At 42.3% G+C, this 19,501-nt stretch overlaps 2 protein-coding genes across 23 annotated transcripts in view; both read right to left on the bottom strand.

The window, feature by feature from the left end:
* The window catches only part of CASK (calcium/calmodulin dependent serine protein kinase), a 294,102-nt gene that overhangs the window by 151,427 nt on the left and 123,174 nt on the right, over positions 1 to 19,501 (bottom strand). For all 22 annotated transcript variants that reach the window (XM_034423848.3, XM_034423849.3, XM_034423852.3 and 19 more), the window contains one exon: positions 8,908 to 8,985. In XM_034423848.3, coding sequence (XP_034279739.1) covers positions 8,908 to 8,985 — 78 coding nt within the window. The remainder of the gene's footprint in view (positions 1 to 8,907; positions 8,986 to 19,501) is intronic.
* LOC148113402 (uncharacterized) lies at positions 12,169 to 17,265 on the bottom strand. The gene has a single exon (XM_087895214.1). The coding sequence runs from the start codon at positions 16,392 to 16,394 to the stop codon at positions 15,180 to 15,182; it is 1,215 nt and encodes a 404-aa protein (XP_087751340.1). The 5' UTR covers positions 16,395 to 17,265; the 3' UTR covers positions 12,169 to 15,179.

The following is a 19,501-nucleotide window of genomic DNA, read 5'->3' as shown; positions in this document are numbered from 1 at the left end:
CTTTGTTGTTTTGAACTAACCATTTACACCTCTGTATAAGTTCAGTTAATTATATATTTCAATCTTTTATGCATAGTCTTAAGTTGTATAATATGAAGACATAACTTTAGGTTTTTTAAAAATTTGTAATAATTGTTTTGAAACTTCCTTCAGTACCTTTCTATAATTCCTGCAGAATGCTAATTTTTGTTATAGATGGAAAAACTCTTGTGGTCTACTAAGAGCACTGTACCTTTTTCTATTAAATTTTCTTTTGTGCACTTCTGGAGAGGGAGGAACAGTTGTTATTGTTCTTCAGTCATTCCCCTGTCTCCTGGAGTTTGCCCAAATTCATGTTCATTGCCCAAATTACTCTATATAACCATCTCATCCTCTGCTGTCCCCCTTTCCCTTTGCCTTCAATCTTTCCCAACATCAGGGTCTTTTACAATGAGTCGTCTCTTTTCATCTAATTTTTCATTTAAACTTGTAAATTGGTAAACATTTTTTGCAAAAATTTCCAAGAAGGCTCTAATCCCATCTATCCTTTATCTCTCTTTTGGGGGGGCATTGTAAAGAATATATAAATAGTCAAAGTCCTTAATTTATTGTTGATTTGATTTTAATATAGTACAAATCTCTTATAGCCAAGCTTCGCAGCACAGTGTAAACAGTTCTTTTTCAAGGACAGAGAGAATGGATATTTCGTTACAAAGTAACCACAGAAACAGCTAAGACAATTCTCACAAAAGAGAATAAAAAGAGAAAATCTTTTTAAAAATAAAAAGGATATATACAAAAATAAAATGAAGCAAAAGAGTTCTTTTAGAAAGACTAATAAAATGGAAAATCCTCAGAGTAAAAATGTGATATAAATCAGATCAAGTCACTTTCACTGCAAAAACCCCAACTCTCCTGCCTCCACATTCCTTGTGGCGAAAGAGAAAGTGTTTTAAAACTCCAGAGTAAAGCAATGAAAGTTTACATTTGTAATTAAGAAAAGGGGTTTAGAACAAATCGGCACTCAGCCAGGCTATTAACAATTAAACTTCAAAAGGTAATGTTAAAAACAGAAGCATGCCTTTCACTTCCCTTCTTTCCTCAGCTATTTGTAAAGCCTCATCAGACAGCCGTTTTGCTTTCTTCATTCCTTTTTTGGGGGGGATCATTGTAAATGCTTCCTGTACAATGTTCTTAATTCATTGTTCTTTAGGCACTCTGTCTACCAGATCTGATTCCTTAAATCTATTCACCACCTCTGTTGCATATGAATAAGAGTTACAATTCAGATCATGCCTGAATGGCCTAGTGATTTTCCCTATTTTCTTCAATTTAATTTAATTAGTGATTTTCCCTACTTGCTTCTATTTTTGCAATAAGAAGCTCATGATCTGAGCTCCACGTTTTGTTTTTACTGACTGTATATAACTTCTTCATCTTTGACTGCAGAGTACATAATCAATCAGATTTCAGTATTGACCATCTGGTGATGTGTAGAATCACCTCTTGGTTGTTGGAAAAGAGTGTTTGCTATGAGCAGCATGTTCTCTAGATAAACTCTTTTAGCTTTTGCCCTGCTTCATTTTGTACTCCGAGACAAAACTTGCCTGTTATTCCGGTTACCTTTAGACTTCCTGCTTTAGCATTCCAATCCCCTATGATGAAAGGAAATCTTTTGATGTTAAGTAGTTCTAGGAGGTGTTATAGATCTTCATAAAACTAGTCAACTTCAGTCTCTTCGGATCAATGGTTGGGGTGCAGAATTGGATTATTGAGGTGTTGAATGGTTTGCCTTGGGATCATTCTGTCATTTTTGAGATTGTATCCCAGTACTGCTTTTCCCACTCTTTTATTGACTATGAAGGCTAATCCATTTCTTCTAAGGGATTCTTGCCCACAGTAATAGATAGAATGGTCATCTGAATTAAATTATTCCATTCCTGTCCACTTTAATACACAGACTCTCAAGATGTCAATGTTCAATCTTGCCATTTCATGTTTGACCACATTTAGCTTACCTTGATTCATAGATCTTACATTTCAGGTTCCAATGCATTAATTTGAGAGCAGGTGTGGCCACAGTTGTGGCTAAGAGAGTCTTTGGACAGGTATGTCTGGTACACAATTTGTACCCTCCCCTGGACTAGAAGGCTCTTCAGTCAGTAAATCATGTTATGCTTACCTGCTCCCTGGATTAATGTAATGAGGCCTAGTAGAGTTGCCTTTGAAGCTGATATAGAAGCTACAGTTAGTCCAGAATGCAGCAGTTCAGGCAGTGATGGGAGCAGCATGTTATGCCCAAATAACTTCACTGCTTCACTGTTTACCAACTGGCTTTCAGGTGAAATTCAAAGTGCAGGTTATTATCTTTAAAGACTTGCATGACACAGTCAGTGAAATAGCCAGGCCCAATCTCCAATTGTTTCTGCCCATCTGGTGCAATCAAGAAGTTTGAGTGCACTCTGGATCCTGTTCATCAAACAGTCATCATCATGAGGCACACCTATTAATTTATAACACCTGTCCTCTTAAATGAAATATGAATTTGTCACAACCTCCATTCTTATGACGTTCTGATAATTACTAAAAACTGATCTCCAGAGCCTTGGGATAAGATGGTTAAGGAACCCATCTTAACTTAGTTTAGCTCTTCTGATCAGCTGTGTTCTCTTTTATATGTATTGCTTCTTTTATTTGTAAGCCACCTTCAGTCATTCAATAGCCAGGCAGCCTCAAGATGGGATTAAATAAACAAATAACTAAAGTGTATCTAAACAATTCAAATAACAATATTCAATACCTTTAAGGAAGTAATCAACTCTGCCTTTTGCCAAAATTCAGGTTGATTTTCTTTTCTTTATTAAAATTTTTACCAAAGAACAGCAAGTTGCAATATTTCTACTGTTTGATTGAAAATTGAGATTCTTCAAGAAAGTGGCAGGACTGTTCACATTTCAGTCAATATCAACTCCCAAAATATTAGTTAGGGTTTGTAGCCCAATAAGGGGGACACGGTGGCTCCGTGGCTAAGACGCTGAGCTTGTTGATCAGAAGGTCGGCAGTTCAGCGGTTCGAATACCTAGTGCTGGATAACGGAGTGAGTTCCCGTTACTTGTCCCAGCTTCTGCCAATCTAGTAGTTTGAAAGCATGTAAAAAATGCAGGTAGAAAAATTGGGACCACTTTAGTGGGAAGGTAACAGCGCTCCATGTGCCTTTGCCATTTAGTCATGCTGGCCACATGACCACGGAGACGTCTTCAGACAGCGCTGGCTCCTCAGCTTAGAAATGGAGATGAACATCGCCCCTAGAGCCGGAAACCCATGTGCGGGGGAACCTTTACCTTATAGCCGAATAAATAAACCAATAATAATCACCAGCAGGAGATTATTAAACCTAAATTATGGAAGTTTGCTAATATCAAGTTCTGTGTACATGTACTTGACAAAAATAAAATCCCACTTATATTGACTTATTCCCCACAATGGGAGGGATGCATGTTACACCTTGGCTACAGTTTGCTAAATCTACTCAAAAGGTATATACAGCAGTGGCCAAAATTGTGGAAACCTTTTTGGGAAAGTGTATTTTCTAAAACTAGCTAATAACACCACTTTTTTTTGGAGTAGTACCATAAAATTATATATCAATGGAAGGATCATTTAATCAAGAATGTAATGCAATAACTTTTATGAAGGATTTGCTATTAGAATAGCAGTTACAGTATAAAGAAGAAAAGTGAAACACGTAGAAAAAAATGATATATACAAAAATTATCACTAGAAAAAACGAGATATACAAAAATTATCACGTCAGTTAATACTTAGTTGGGTAACCTTTAGCATGAATTACGGCCTTACAACATCTTCCCATGGAGTGAACCAAGTCTTTTAGTTCTGCAACTGTTATAATGTGAAACTAAGATTGAATGATTTCTTCTATTAACTGGGTTTTATTGCTGGGTTGCTTCTGACTAACAAGTTTCTTTAGTCGGCTCCATAGATTTTCAATGGGTTAAGGTCTGGACTATTCCCAGGCCATTCCAGCACTGAAATATGATTATCTTGAAACTCCAAAAAAAGTGGTGTTATTAGCCATCAAACCTCAAAAATACACTTTTCCCAGAAGGTTTCCACAATTTTGGCCACTACTGTATGCAGAAATAAGAAAAGGATTTGTAATCCAAAGCTTTATTAGCAATTACACAGTGGGGTTTTGTTTCAGAGATATTTCCTTACCAGAGTCCCAAATGGCAGAGCTTCAAATGTATTGGAAAAGTTCTTAAAAATTCAGGGAGATATTTAGAGATGGATTTGCCTTCAGAGTAACCGACTGCATAGCACAGTTAAACATCAGGAGCTGACCACAGGAAATATTTTATGACATTTTGTTATGTTATGTCATAAATTATTTTATAAAATTTGCCAAATTTTAATTCCATAGGTGTTATATATCCCAGATTTTGGATGCATTCTGTAAGCTACCCATGTGGAGTACCTGGGCTAAAAAGGTTGTGCCCTACAATGCACAATTTTGCTCAGTTACAGACCTGAGAGTTTTCATAGTATATAGATTGGGCTGACTTGGTCAGATAAAACCAAATTGAAGTTTAAGTGTCTCGGGAGCAAATGAGGGTAGAAAGGAACAATTTCCTTAGCGTGCCTTCTGATAAACGATTTTCAGCAACCCCTGATCAACACTTTATAACAATATCCTAACATTTTTTCAAAATTTCAGATATGTTCATGGTCTACCTATGAGCATCATTTACCTCTGTAATCCCCATCATAGTCACACCTGAAACAAAAGCTACTTACCATCTATTTATTTTTATTTATTTTACAGAATTTATATGCCGCCCTTCTCCCGAAGGACTCAGGGCGGCGAACACAGATTAAAAACATACAATAATAAAAACCCACTAAAACCAGATTAAAATAATAAATAATAAAAACCCAAGGATCAGAATCAGCCCAATTGTTGGAATAACCAAGTCTTCAGGCCTCAATGGAAGGAGCGGAGATCCGGGGCTGTCCAGAGCTCAGGTAGTTCATTCCAGAGGGTAGGGGCGCCCACGGAGAATGCCCTACCTCTGGGCGTCACCAGACGGCATTGCCTGGCCGACGGTACCCTGAAGAGAGCAACCCTATGGGAGCGGACAGGATGGTGGGAAGCAGGCAGGAGATGGTCCTGCAAATACCCTGGATCTAAGCCATGTAGGGCTTTATAGGTCAATACCAGCACCTTGAAGCGGATCCGGAGGACCACTGGTAGCCAGTGCAGCTCACGCAGGAGAGATGTTACACGGGAGTAATGAGGAGCTCCCGTAACAACCCACACGGCCGCATTCTGGACCAGCTGGAGCCTCCAGGTGCACCTCAAGGGCAGCCCCATGTAGAGGGAGTTGCAGTAATCCAAGCGGGAGGTAACCAAGGCATGAGTGACCATGCAAAGAGCATCACGGTCTAGAAAAGGGCACAACTGGCGCACCAGGCGCACCTGTGCGAAAGCCCCCCGGTCACGGCTGTCAAATGGTCTTCTAGGGACAGCCGGGAATCCAGGAGGACACCCAAGTTGCGGGCCCTTTCAACGGGGGCAAGTACCTCCCCCACCATCAAAAGTGACAGGAACTCTAGAACACGGGATGCCGGCATCCACAGCCACTCAGTCTTGGAAGGGTTGAGTCTGAGTCTGTTCCTGCCCTTCCAGGCCTGCACCACCTCCAGGCATCGAGACATCACAGAAAGGGCATCCCCGGGGTGGCCCAGGGTGGAGATATATAATTGAGTATCATCAGCATATTGATGATACCTTACCCCGAAACCACGAATGATCTCACCCAGCGGCTTCATATAGATGTTAAAGAGTAGGGGGGAGAGAACCAACCCCTGAGGCACCCCACAAGTTAGGGGCCTCAGGATGGACCTCTGTCCCCCTGCCCATACAAACTGCGAGCGACCTGAGAGGTAGGAGGAGAACCACTGTAAAACAGTGCCTCCTACCCCCAACTCTCCAAGTCGCTGCATTAGGTCGATGGTACCATGGTCGATGGTATCAAAGGCCGCTGAGAGGTCAAGTAGGACCAGGATGCAGGAACAACCTCTATCCCGGGCCCGCCAGAGATCATTTACCAAGGCGACCAATGCCGTTTCTGTGCTGTGCCCGCGCCGGAAACCTGATTGGTACGGGTCTAGATACTCCGTTTCCTCCAGGAACTGTGGGAACTGTTGTGCCACCACGGTCTCAACAAGCTTCGCAATAAGCGAAGATTGGAGACGGGCCGATAGTTGTTAAGCGAGTCTAGATCCTGGGCAGGCTTCTTGAGGAGGGGTCGAACCACCGCCTCCTTAAGCAAGGTGGGGAAGACCCCCTCCCTCAAAGAAGAATTGACAATTGCCTGGATCCAGTCTCCAGTCACCTCCCAGCAGCCGAAACAAACCAGGAAGGACACGGATCCAGCAAACACGTGGAGGCACCCAGTCTACCCACGATCCTGTCCACTTCATCGACAGAAACAGAGTTAAACTCAACCCAGGTGTTACTCCCAAGATCTACCCCAGTCTCCCAAGTGGATTCCTCCCAGTCAGAGTCCAATCCAGTCCGGATCTGAGCGATTTTATCATGCAGAAACTGTACAAAATCCTCAGCTCTGCCCTGCAAGGGGTCTTCTCTCACTCCCTGATTAAGGAGGGAGCGGGTCACCCTAAACAGGGCGGCTGGGCGGTTTTCCGCAGATGCAATGAGAGCGGCGAAGTAATCCGCCGCTTCCATTGCCACAAGATAAGACCTAATATGGGTTCTTAGCTGTGTTCGATCAGATTCAGACCGGGGAGGACCTCCAACACTCCTCTAGGCGTCTTTTCCGACGCTTCATTTCCCGGAGCTCCATGGAGAACCAAGGGGCCACCCGGGATCTGCGTCGGGTCAAAGGCCGCAAAGGTACGATTCGGTCCAAGGTGCCGGCAGCTGCCCGTTCCCAGGCTGCCACCAGCGACTTGGGCGAATCGCAGGATTGAGATGCGGGGAATGTCCCAAGCTCCGTCAAGAACCTCTCTGGGTCCATCAAGCGCCTGGGGTGGAAACTTTTCACTGGTTCCGCCTCCCAGTGACGAGAGTTGGCAGATTGAAAGTCCAGTCTAAGGAGGGAATGGTCGGTCCATGACAGGGGGGCGATGGAAAGCTCCCCCCTACCTCGACCATTTATCCAATGCCCAGAGAGAAAAACCAGGTCGAGTGTGTGTCCTCCCCTATGAGCTGGGCCCTGAACAATCTGAGTCAGGTCCATGGCCGCCATGGAGGCCATGAACTCCCGAACTGTCTCAGATGACTCACCGATCGAAGGCAGATTGAAATCCCCCACAACCAAAAGGTTGGGGAGTTCAACTGCCACTTCGGCCAGGACATCGAGCAGTGCGGGCAGGGCTGTGGCTGCGCAGCTGGGAGATAGATACGTGACCAACAAGCCCGAATGAACTCCATCTACACTGTATCTTAGTCATATTGTATTGTACTTTACAATACCTTTATATTATAAAGATGAATTATGCAGTAGCTAATGGAAACAACATAATTGTGTAATCGCAAACAACATTCTTAAAGACATAAAATGACTAGCAGCAACATAAGGTCACCTAGAAATACGGTATGGCCCACTGAGGGCCCTTATGGTCCACATCTACTCTAGAACAGGGGTCCCCAACTCCTGGTCCGCGGACCCGCACCAGTCCGTGACAGGCCAGAAACAAGTGAAGCTCCATCTGCGGGATGCACACGAAACCACACATCCTTTGGTCCATGGAAAAACCTCTCTCTACGGAACTGGTCCCTGGTGCCCAAAATGTGGGAGCCACAGCTCTAAAACACTGAAAACATATATTGCTAATGAAAATTAAAGATTCTCTCTATAATCTATGAATGCATAAATAAAATTAAAAGAGCATAAACTCACAATATTTTGGTGCTATTTTGTAAAACAGACAAAAAACCCTCTCTGTGTTAGTATACCACAAAATTTAGCTATGGAATCAACAGGATTCAATCCCTCACCTGTTTAGCTAAATTTAATATAATATCTTCCATTGAACTAATATAATACAAACCGACTTACACAATTTGTTACTAAATGTTGTAGGTTATTTATCTACTTAAATGGCTTTAAAAGAGAATAGTCTCATATGAACTTGTCTATTAGTGAAATAATTCATGATTATGTAATGAAACTCCTGTGTTTAAAAATAAGGTGTTTTTGAATATAGCTTGCTAAGAGGCAAACATGGCAGTGCTATTGGCTTTATGTCTTATAATTTTTGCAAACTATAACTAGAAAAAGAAAACTGGAGCTAATCAAATCTAGGTTGGATCCTAGCCTCTTATGCTCCTAATTTAAAAGTGCTTCACTTTGCCTTGATTAAGTTCTTTTGTTAACTGGAGGTTTAGAAGTGTAACTGATAATCATGACTCTAATAAAACAATTTAATTTGAGATATCTTGTCACAATTATTTAAAATAACTGACAGCTAAAATTAAAATAATACCATCTTTTGTTTTTTTAAACATTACTAGTTATAGTTTCTTTCCTCAACATGTATTAACCTTCTTTAAAAGAACACTATATTGAATATAGGTAGTCCTCATTTAGTGACTGTTCAGTGATGAAAAAGTAACTTTGCAATCAATCGTCCTATTTACTATCTTTGCAGGTCTGTAAAGCAAAGGAAAGCTGATGTAGGATCATAAGCATAGCTGCTGTTTTACTTAGTGCTTCACTTAACGACTGAGTTGCTGGTCCCAACTGTGGTCTAAACAAAGACTACCTATATAACTTTTCCGGACTGATTATCATAATCAGTGCTGCTTATAGTGTTAGCTGTCAGACAGGTGTTAATTATTATTCATTCTTCCCAGCACAAAATTAAAGTAAGACAACATACCTGGCTACGGCTTCACTGTACACAAAACCAGCATCTGCTCTCTTTACAATTTCAAAGCAGAGATCTGCACCATCCATACTGCATATAAAAAGTATTGAAAAAGTATTTATGAAACATGAAACTGACTTTCAAAGTAATGTTAATATTCAGAAATGGACACTTTTAAATTATTTTCTAAATAACTCATAATTTATACTAATTGAAATTTAGATTGCTAGCAGCTCGTCATCTTTCTGTTAGAAGAAAAACATACAGACTTTACAGTGCAATCACTAACCAATGATTTCATCGCAAAACACAATACAATTTTGGAGAAACAATCTCAAATAAGAAGAGTTACTGGCGTTTCTAAATTCTTAAATGCAGAATTTCTGAAAAGTTTGGCCACAGGCTTCTCTCTTCTCAAATCCCAAAACAAATGAATAGACATTGAGAATCCATGAGTAACTTCTGTATGTATTCTCCTATATTAAAGGTGGATGTTTTGACTAGGATGATATAGGTTCAAATTCTAAATGAGCCACGAAGTTCACTGCATGATTTTGCACTATTTTGGCACTACTTCACATGATTGTAGTGCAATCAAAAAGTCTTGAGTTCTTGGAATAATGATGGTTTATTCGTTTAGAAAAAAGATAAACAGAGCAACCTAACATTACAGAACTGTTAGCCTTCTCATTCAAATTCATGTACAGAAACAGAATGAACTTCTAATTGAATACCATCAAGTTAAAGTTAGGGTTTTGCCATTTACTGTTTCCAAAATCATCTGGAAGGCTGCTATCATTGCTCTCAGTATCTGCCACCTGAGATAATTGCTTCACTTAGTAAATGACAAAGCTGTTTAGACTTAATAAATTGTAGTATTGCTAAAATATGATGCAAAATAAAAGATCTACAGTAATATGTAATATTGCCTACAAGATTATCCTGGTAATTACAAAGACATACTATTAGTCTTTGACTGACAACCATTCGTTTAGTGACCAAAGTTACAATGGCACTAAAAAAGTGACATGAGCATTTTTCACACTTATGACTGTTGTAGCATCCCCATGGTCACATGATCAAAATTTGGACACTTTGCAACTGTCATGTATTTGTATGGTTGCAGTGTCCTGGGGTCACATGATCATCTTTTGTGACCTTCTGACAAGCAAAGTAATGAAGAAACCAGGTTCACTTAACTACTGTATTACTAACTTAACATCTGCTGTGATTTGCTTAACAAATGTCATAAAATGGGGCAAAACTTACTTAACTGTCTTGCTTAGCAATAGAAATGTTGGCCTTAATTGTGGTCATAAGCCAAGACTATCTGTATTACAACAGTTGAAGTATATCTTTAATATTCTTTATAATTCAGTTGAAAATATTGCAGAACATAGCAGTCTCAATTTAAATTGAGACCACAGCTGTTTCTCTCCTGTGCCAAGCAATGTCAATCAGAGACAATTAACACTAAAACCACAATATATAAGGGCATCCACTCATCACCAACTTTTCACCTGTTATTTCAATGGTATGTCTAGGGAAGGAAAAAAGAAACTATATGCTGCATCCAAAAATTCCATACTCTATTTGCTCAGACAATGTATGGATTAATGCTTTTTTTTTGTAAGACAATGGCAGCTCAATTTTTGAATTTATGTAAAAACAAAATGAAACAATCCAATTATGATCCCAACAATTTTTTATAGACTGATAGAAAATATTTATTGGTTTTCTTGTTTCTACTTTGCTGGAAGTTTTCAAAGATGCCGTTTAGAACAAAGCTTCCTTCCTTCCTTCAGTAATGCTTTTATATACAATAAATAATTCTGAAAGTGGAATTCTGAAATATCCTGTGGAAAGTTATTGGCCAATTTCTTTGTTATACATGGGTGCTAACATTTTGACAACTTAGTTTCAATATTATCAAATGAATTGTTGAATTCATTAAAATGCAGTATTCTAATCCATCATTTCTGTGTAAAAAGAAGTTAGAACCTGGGAAAGGTATGAGACAGTATTAATGAAGGAAGGCGGGAGAGACTGAATTTGGAGAAGAACTTAACAGTCCTGAAATGGAAGAAAGCACAAAAAAGACTCAAAATAATCATGCATGGATTTTAAGATGGATCAGACAGAAATTTAGACAAGATTCCAAAATTCCATTATTCTATTAAACTACAATAAGGCAATAAGGTAGTGTGTCTGTTTCTTATACCAGAACCTCAAAAGGCTAGTACTGGTTTATCAAGGAATTATTTCTTCACCCATCAAAGACGTGCATTTTCTCTTCCAGTACTTATTCTGACTTTGGAATCACCTTATCAAAATATACTGTATTTTTTTAAGTATAAGATGCTCCGGACTATAAGACGCACCTACCTTTTTTGGGGAGGAAAACAAAAAAAAAATCTGCCTTTGCCTCCCAGCAATTTGCCTCCTTGCAGCAAAGAGCGGAGGCCCAAGTGGCAATAGGCAATGGCAATCCCTGCAGCCTGAAACAGCTGAGGGTCAGGAGGCCGATCCAACTGACAATCAGCTGCTTGTGCTAATCAGGCTGTGCTGAAGTTGAAACCGGCTGTTTGCTGCAAGGAGGTAAATTGCTGGGAGGCAGAGACCAAAGGGTAGGGGCTGGCAGGTGGGCGGGGGTAGATTTGGTGTATAAGACGCATCTAAATTTTCACCCTCTTTGGGGGGGGGGAGTGCATCTTGTACTCTGAAAAATACAGTATATTTGAAGTATCAAGGCAGTATTGCTAGTGTTGTCTATTGCATAGTACATTACTGTTTTAAATGGATAATTCTAATATAGATGTACCAGTTGTAAATTTCCTTACATTTTTAAAAGTTCATTTAAATATCTTATAATAACTATTATTAGAAAAAGTTACTTTTTGATAGTGATTAAAATGTGGGGCTAATAGGAAAAATAGTTCATTCTTATTCACAGAAGTAATTGGATGATGCTGGGTCAGTCACTCTCTCTCATGCCAACCTACTTTATACAGCTACTGGGGAAAAGAAAAGTGCTATGTATGCTACCTTGAATTCCAGAATGAAAATCAGGATATACATTTAATAAACAAACAAACAAACATTTCTAATGGTCTGTGTCATATTACTAGTTAAAATTCCCATGTATTTTTGGAGAAAAATATTTTAAAGTCAAAGCTACCCCAAAACTAATATATATTTAGATGACAACATTTTCTAAATATTTTATACAATTACTAAAATGCCAAGAATATTCTTATGGGATAGTTCCTTGGATTTTCTTTTTCAAATGACATATATGATATGAAGGCATATTGTTAAGTGGGGTGAATGAGGATGCAGCAAGCCAAGCAATGAGTGACAATAGCTCTTTAATGTAGAGTGAGAATCTAGCAACTGACCTGGGGAAACAGCTCCCCTTATATACCTTGCAGCTGTGGTGGTCAGCCAATCAGCTGATGGCTAGTTTATTCAAACTTCCTGCCAAAACTTATCTACATAACACTCCTCCCCTCCCAGAAGTCACTTAGGGTGGATATAAGCATACGTAGTCCGCAGGTGACCGGGGCATGTCCGCACCCTAGTTGACCTGGGCAGTTCAGTCGGAGGTGTGGCGTCGAGTGAGTCGGAGGAACTCCCTGTTTCTCCCTGCTCCGCCAATGGAACCTCCGAGAATTCATTGTGGGCGGCGACTTCTTCGGCTGATCGATCTTCCGCGATGGGGCGTCGCTGGATCTCGGGGCTGCCTGCTAAATCCTCCATTTGAATCAGGCTTGAGTTAGCTCTGGAGTTCTGTTGGTAGCTAGGGAGCGGTTCGTCAAGGATGGCTTTTGTGTTGGCGGCTAGTCGCCTCCGTAACTGATCGATGTGCTGGCGCCAAAACTTCCCATCTCCCATGTCTACCCTGTAAGACTTGGGCCCGGTTACCTCCGTAATTGTCCCAATTTCCCATAGGGGCCCATTCCCGTAATTTCTTGCGTGTACTGGAGTCCCTAAAGTGAACTTTCTAAGCTTCCTATCTGTCCCTCTGAAGTTGTCAGGGGAATAGCTGGGGTGTAGCCTGTCCAGGACTCCTCGGAGCTTTCTCCCCATTAGAAGTTCTGCTGGGCTTCGGCCTGTGGCGGTACATGGTCTGGCGTGTTGGGCCATTAAGAATCTGTCTATTCTTTCCTGCCAGTCTCCAGGGCCTAGCCATGAGATGGCTTCCTTAGCCGTTCTCACAAATCTCTCCGCCAATCCATTGCTAGCCGGATGAAATGGGGCGGAGAGTACGTGCCTGATCCCCAACTCCGCCAAGTACCCCTCAAACTGCATGGCCGTGAACTGGGGCCTGTTGTCTGAAACTAAGATGTCCGGTAGGCCATGGGTGGCGAACAACTGCCTTAGCTCCCTGATGACTGCGTCGGTGGTAGTGGCTTTCATAAATCTAATCTCCAGCCACTTTGAGAAGGTATCCACAACAACCATAAATATCTGCCCATGGAATGGGCCAGTAAAATCTATATGGATCCTGGACCAGGGACCCTGAGGCGCTCCCATTCCTTTACCGGTGCCGTAGGGCAGTCTGGCCTAGATTCTTGGCAGGGCTGGCACTTCCCCACCCACTCAGTGATGTCCTTATCCATTTGGGGCCACCAAACATAGCTCCTAGCTAACCCCTTCATCCTCACGATCCAGGGGTGCCCCTTATGCAACAGATTCAAAATTTTTACCTTAGGCACAAGGGAACAATGACCCAATCGCCCCACAATAGACAACCCGCTTGCATTGTCAGCTCGCCTCTTTTGTTAGCAAAGTGTTTGAATTCCCCGCCCTCAGTCTTTTCTGGCCATCCCCTCGTGACCCAACTCGTGACTTTCCGAAGTACGTGGTCTTTGGTTGAAGCCCTTGCCACCTCTGCTGACGTGATGGGTCCCGAGTCCCAGACATCAATCAGCAGGACTGGGATTCCGGGTGTGGGGTCTTCTATCTTGTCCGGTAATGGGCAATGGCTGAGGGCATCGGCGTTGCCCATGCTCACCCTGGTCGATGTACCAGGCGATAGGAGTATGCTGCCAGGAAGATGGCCCAGCATGTCATCCTGGGGGACAGGGCTGCCGGGGTGGGTCAGTCCCCTGCTATGAGACCCAGAAGGGGGCAATGGTCCTTGATGTGGTCGAAGTCTCTGCCGAAAACGTATTTGTGGAACTTCTTGACTCCTGAGATGGCTGCAAGGGCCTCCTTGTCAAATTGACTGTAGTTCCACTCGGCGCTTGAAAGAGTCCGGGAGTAGTAGGCGATGGGTGCCTCTAGACCGTTCGGTAGTCTATGGCTCAGGACGGCCCCCACGCCGAATGGGGACGCATCACAGACTAGAACAAGGGGAAGCGTAGAGTTGTACTGGATTAGAAAACTCTTGGCCGACAGGAGTTTCTTTACGGCGGCAATCGCAATAGCCTCAGCCTTCCCCCAAACCCATGTGGACTTCTTGGCCAACAGTCTGTGCAAGGGCTCCGCTACTGTTGCCTTGTCCTTTAGGAAAATCACGTAGAAATTCAACAGTCCCTGGAACGCTTGTAGTTCCACCTTGTGTTTGGGGGTGGGGGCCTCTTGGATCGCCCTAATCTTGTTCTCAGTGGGGTGTATGCCGGTTCCATCTACCTGATACCACAGGAATTCCACAGAAGGGACTGCGATCATGCACTTATTGCGTTTGACCCTGAGTCCTGCACTTCTGAACTTTCCTAGAACTTGTCTAAGTCTCTCCCCTAGCTATTGTTCGTCCTCTGAGGTGACGAGCACGTCATCAAAATCCGGAACCATCCCAGGGATCCCCTGTAACAGTCGCTCCATGAATCCTTCTGGAGAAGGGCGGTATAGAAATTTAATAAAATAAATAAAATAAATGGTGCTCTGGAACAGTCCGGGAGCTATGCTGACTCCGAACTGGAGTCTGGTACACTTGAAGGCACCTCTGTGCGAAACTATAGTCTGTGCCTCTGCGGTAGCGCCATCTACAGGCAACTGCTGATACGCCTGCACAAGATCTAGTTTTGCGAAGATCTTTCTGGGCCCTAGGGAATGCAGCAGATGGTGTACGATCGGGACCGGGTAAGCGCTCTGCTGGAGAGCCTTATTGATCGTACATTTGTAATCTGCACAGATGTGCACAGACCCGTCAGGAATGGGGGTCATGAATGGGGTCTCCCACTGGGCATGATCGACTGGCACTAGCACCCCTTGCTTAATTAATTTGTCCAGTTCGACATCTATCTTCGGCTTTAGGGCGAATGGCACCAGCCTGGGCTTCAACCTGATGGGGGCAATATTGGGGTCGAGACTGAACGAGATAGGGGTCCCACATACTTGCCGAGCTGCTCGTCGAACACGTCCTGGAACTCCTGCATCAGGTCGTCTTTCAGGGTGCTTCGCACGTTGCGGACTCCGGTGAATCCCATGCCCAGGGCCCTGAACCAGTCCATGCCCAGGAGGCTTGGGAGCTTTCCGCTGACCACGGTGAGGGGAAGCTTCTCCTGGAATTCCCTGTACTCCACCTGGAACTCGCAGATTCCTTCCACAGGGATGTGGTTCCCCTGGTAATCGCGCAGTCCGAGCCGCTGGTGTCGTAGGTGCCATTTCTGGATGCTGGGGACGGCCTTCTTGAGCTTGTCCCAGGACATGATGGTTATTGGGGATCCAGTGTCGATCTCCATTACACACTCATGTCCCTCGATTTTGACCGTTGTGTAGGTCTTCTCTCCGGGGGATGTGCAGGTCCGGCCGATTCGAATGGTGCAGGCTTCGAGGTCCTCGGATTTCGCGCCCATCCTGTGGCCACCCTTCTGATTGGTCTTCTTCCTCTGCGCCGTCTCTGATTGGCTAGCGTTGCTCCGTGGCTTGTAATTGGGAGTCTGCTTGGATCTGCAGACTCTAGCGATGTGACCCTTCCGATCACATTGCCGGCAAATGGCATCCCGGAACTTGCAGGTCTGGCGCGGATGGGGTCCCCCACAGCTGGCACAGGCGTCTAGGTGACCTCGCTGGTCCTGCCGGTCCTGTTCGGTTTGGCAGACCTCTTCATCCGACTCCTCCTCGCTCTCCGTGCATACGGTCTCCTGATGAAACGGGGCTGACCTCTGTGCAGTTCTGACTTGTGTCGTCCCCTGTAGTCTCTCGGCTGCTTTGGTAGAGGATTCTTGAGCCCTTGCCTCATCTAGTGCGATGTTCAATGTTAGATTCGTCTTTGCAAGCAACCTCCTCTGCAAGTGAATATCTCTCACTCCGCAGATTAGTTGCTCTAGGAGCATCTCATCTAAATCTCGGTACTCGCACTGGTTTGCAGCCTTGTGCAGGGCAGCGATGTACTCGCTGAACGATTCTCCCTCCTGCTGCATGCGTTGCTGGAACTCATACCACTGGATGTATTTCGATGGTGTCGGGGCATAGTGGTCCTTCAGCAGCGTCTGGAGCATTTGCCACGAGATGGTGTGGACCGAGTTTGGTTCCGACAGGGCTTTGGCCATGTCGAACACCTTGGGTCCACAATGGCTCAGGAACAGGGCTTTCTTTCACACGTCGGGCAGCCCCTGTAGATCGCTGGCCACCAGGAAGCATTCAAAGCGGGACATGTAGGATCCCTTCTCTTCCGTTGGGTTGAAAGGCACTGGCGGTACGTAGGCAGACATCGTCGGTAGATTCTCCAGGTACTCTGCTCGCTCGCATGGCTGGATTCGGGATTGCAGCTCTCTTGTTGGCTTGTGGCTTCAGCTCTTTCCGTGGCTTCTGGCCTCAAAATCCCACCTTCATCGCCAATGTTAAGTGGGGTGAAGGAGGACGCAGCAAGCCAGGCAGTGAGTGACAATAGCTCTTTAATGTAGAGTGAGAATCCAGCAACTGACCTGGGGAAACAGCTCCCCTTATATACCTTGCAGCTGTGGTGGTCAGCCAATCAGCTGATGGCTAGTTTATTCAAACTTCCCGCTAAAACTTATATACATAACACATATATTTTAATTTCTTCATCTTAAAACTTAAAACAGAGCTTATATTCTGATTACTAGTGTTTTGTGGAATCTCAATAATCCATTTTCCCAGCTAGTTTATACATTAGCTTGGACACTAGGTGGTGTTGTAACTTATTTTTTTTCTATGAGTTTCAAAATGGAAAAGGTCAAATACTTGGCAGATAACAGTGACAAACTGTCTGATAATCTTAGTATTTGACTAGTCCTCCTAAAAATGAAAACTATGTATAACAAATTCTTCCCAAATAATCAGTGGTTTTTTATTTCTAGAATGAAAATTATACTAAACATAAATTTTAAAAAACTTGGTAGAAACAAAATGTTCAACCCAGCGAAATATTACTAACCAAGATAAAACCTTTAAAAAAAAAAAAAAAATGAACACATTTACATCAATTTAAAATCAGTGTTAAATAATATATCGAAATAACAAGCCCCAATGGGATTAGTATCCCCACTTGGTCTTGCAGAAGGGACATGCTATGGGTCCCGTTAGTTAAGGGATTTCAGTTGGCGGGATCTAGGAGTAGAGCCTTTTCTATGTGGGCCCTACCCTTTGGAACATCTTGCTTCTGGAGGTAAAGTCCACTCCCCCCACAACCTTTTTGGTCTTATGCTGGTTTTCTCAGTTGGTTTGGGGCCTTGATTAGGGAAGCTTTATGCTGGAGGTGGATATGGATTAAGAGGGAAGATACTACCATTGTACCACATGCTCTTGTTGTTTAGTTTTTTATCTAATTCTTGTTAATTTTAATATTTAATATTAAATAAAGGTTAAAGTTCTGCACACTGCAGAACAGGAATTCCAGATATATAAACTAGAATTATATATCTAGATAAGAGGCGTAGTCCTAGGTGTGATTTTTTTTCCAGGAAATGCTTACCGGTAATACTATAGAATTTATCTCCTTATGCTGATTTATTTATTTATTTATTTGATGTGTCACCCATTTCACTATCCAAAGCAACTCTGGATAACTTACAATAAAATTATAAATATTAAATATTAAACCCCAAAGTGTTTTTTTTTTCAAGAGGCAACTGGATTTCTTGTTTTTATTTGAAGATGTTTCACTTCTCATCCAAGAAGCTTCATCAGCTCTGACTGGATGGTGGGAAATAGAAGAATTTTTACTCCTTGCAGACAGCTGGTCATTTGCATTCTTTTAGAGAGTCGTTGAGGTCATCTGAAGGTTTATCTGTGTCCTCGGGGTCACCTGAATAGTGCAAATAGATATGGAGCCTTGGAACTGTTGAAAGGACTGTTGTAGACTGGAGATAGATGACAAGGACAAGACAAGATTCAGCAGTCCATCTGCATTTAAAAGACACAGATAAACCTTCAGGTGGCCTCAACAACTCGCTAAAAGAATGTAAATGACCAGCTGTCTGCAAAAAGTATAAATCCTTCCATTCCCCACTATCCAGTTAGAGCTGAACAAGCTTCTTGAATGACAAGCGAAATGTCTTCAAAAAGAAGCAAGAAAGTCCAGTTGTCTCTAGAAAAAAAGCACCTTTGAGACAACTATGACCTGGATGAATGAGAATCTCCATAGACATAAAATATTAAAGGTTTATCTTTAACACACATATATATAATTTTATGGTTAACAAGTCTTAGTAGTTATAGAACAAAGTAAAAACAAAAAAAAATCTAAATATCATTCCTAAAGATAAGTATACAGTAACAAAAACACCTTTATTGTCTCTCAAAAACTTTTAGCAGCCTAGACTGAACTGTTATCTCTTTCTTTAAAACTTCATACATATGTTGGTAGATGTAAAGTGATTTATTCACATTTCTGCAAATGGCATACTTTAATTAAGGTTAGGGTCAGCATCCATAATGTTTTGTTTTCTCAAAAGGTATCTCCAAATTCCTTGAGAATGAACTCTTTCACTTGCACATTACTATTTTCTCTTGACAATATCTTACTTTCCTTATGGACTAGCCTCAATTGCCTACGCATTAACCTCATATAAACTGAAATTTGGGTTGCATTAAACATGACTCAGCATCAACTAACAATTTGCATTAAATAGAATACTGCATTATGTGACCTATCTGTATTCCTTTTCCTTATTTCATATTTTCAGGTTTTTTAGTTTTCTTATTGTATTCTGCACTTGTTCTGAAAATCTTTGAAAAACTAGCTTTGATCCCCAACCTAGGCTTGGGATGATTATCAAGCCTCTATTGTTTTTCTGCTTTTCTGTGGGTTAGTTTTTTTTCTGGATGTTCATTCCTACCTCCTCTTTATATTACTTTTAAAATGTAAGCTGTGAGTTGGGAGAGTAGAGTAGAGTAGAGAATGCAAGCAAACATAATATGAAAGTGTATTTTCTCTTAGTATAGTATTGATCACTACCATATTTTTCGGAGTATAAGATGCATCCTTTTCCCCCCTAAAAGGGGGTAAAAATTTAGGTGCGTCTTATACACCAAATGTAGCCCTGCCCACCCCACTGGTCCCCACCCTTTGGCCTCTGCCTCGCAGCAGTTACCTCCTTGAAAGAACAATTCCTTTCAGCTTCAGCACAGCCTAATTAGCACAAGTTGATTGGATCGGCCTCCCGACTCTCAGCTGATTTGCTCTCAGCTGCTT

The sequence above is a fragment of the Pantherophis guttatus genome, chromosome 5 (genome assembly GCF_059756535.1).
Source record: "Pantherophis guttatus breed Tessera chromosome 5, ASM5975653v1, whole genome shotgun sequence".
NCBI classification, from domain to species: Eukaryota; Metazoa; Chordata; class Lepidosauria; order Squamata; family Colubridae; genus Pantherophis; species Pantherophis guttatus.
Note: the sequence above shows the minus strand (reverse complement) of the source record. Positions and strands in the feature narration are given on the sequence as shown.

Coding starts and splice junctions, on each gene's coding strand:
- LOC148113402 (XM_087895214.1), bottom strand. CDS start 16,394: ATGGCCAAAGCCCTGTCGGAACCAAACTCGGTCCACACCATCTCGTGG.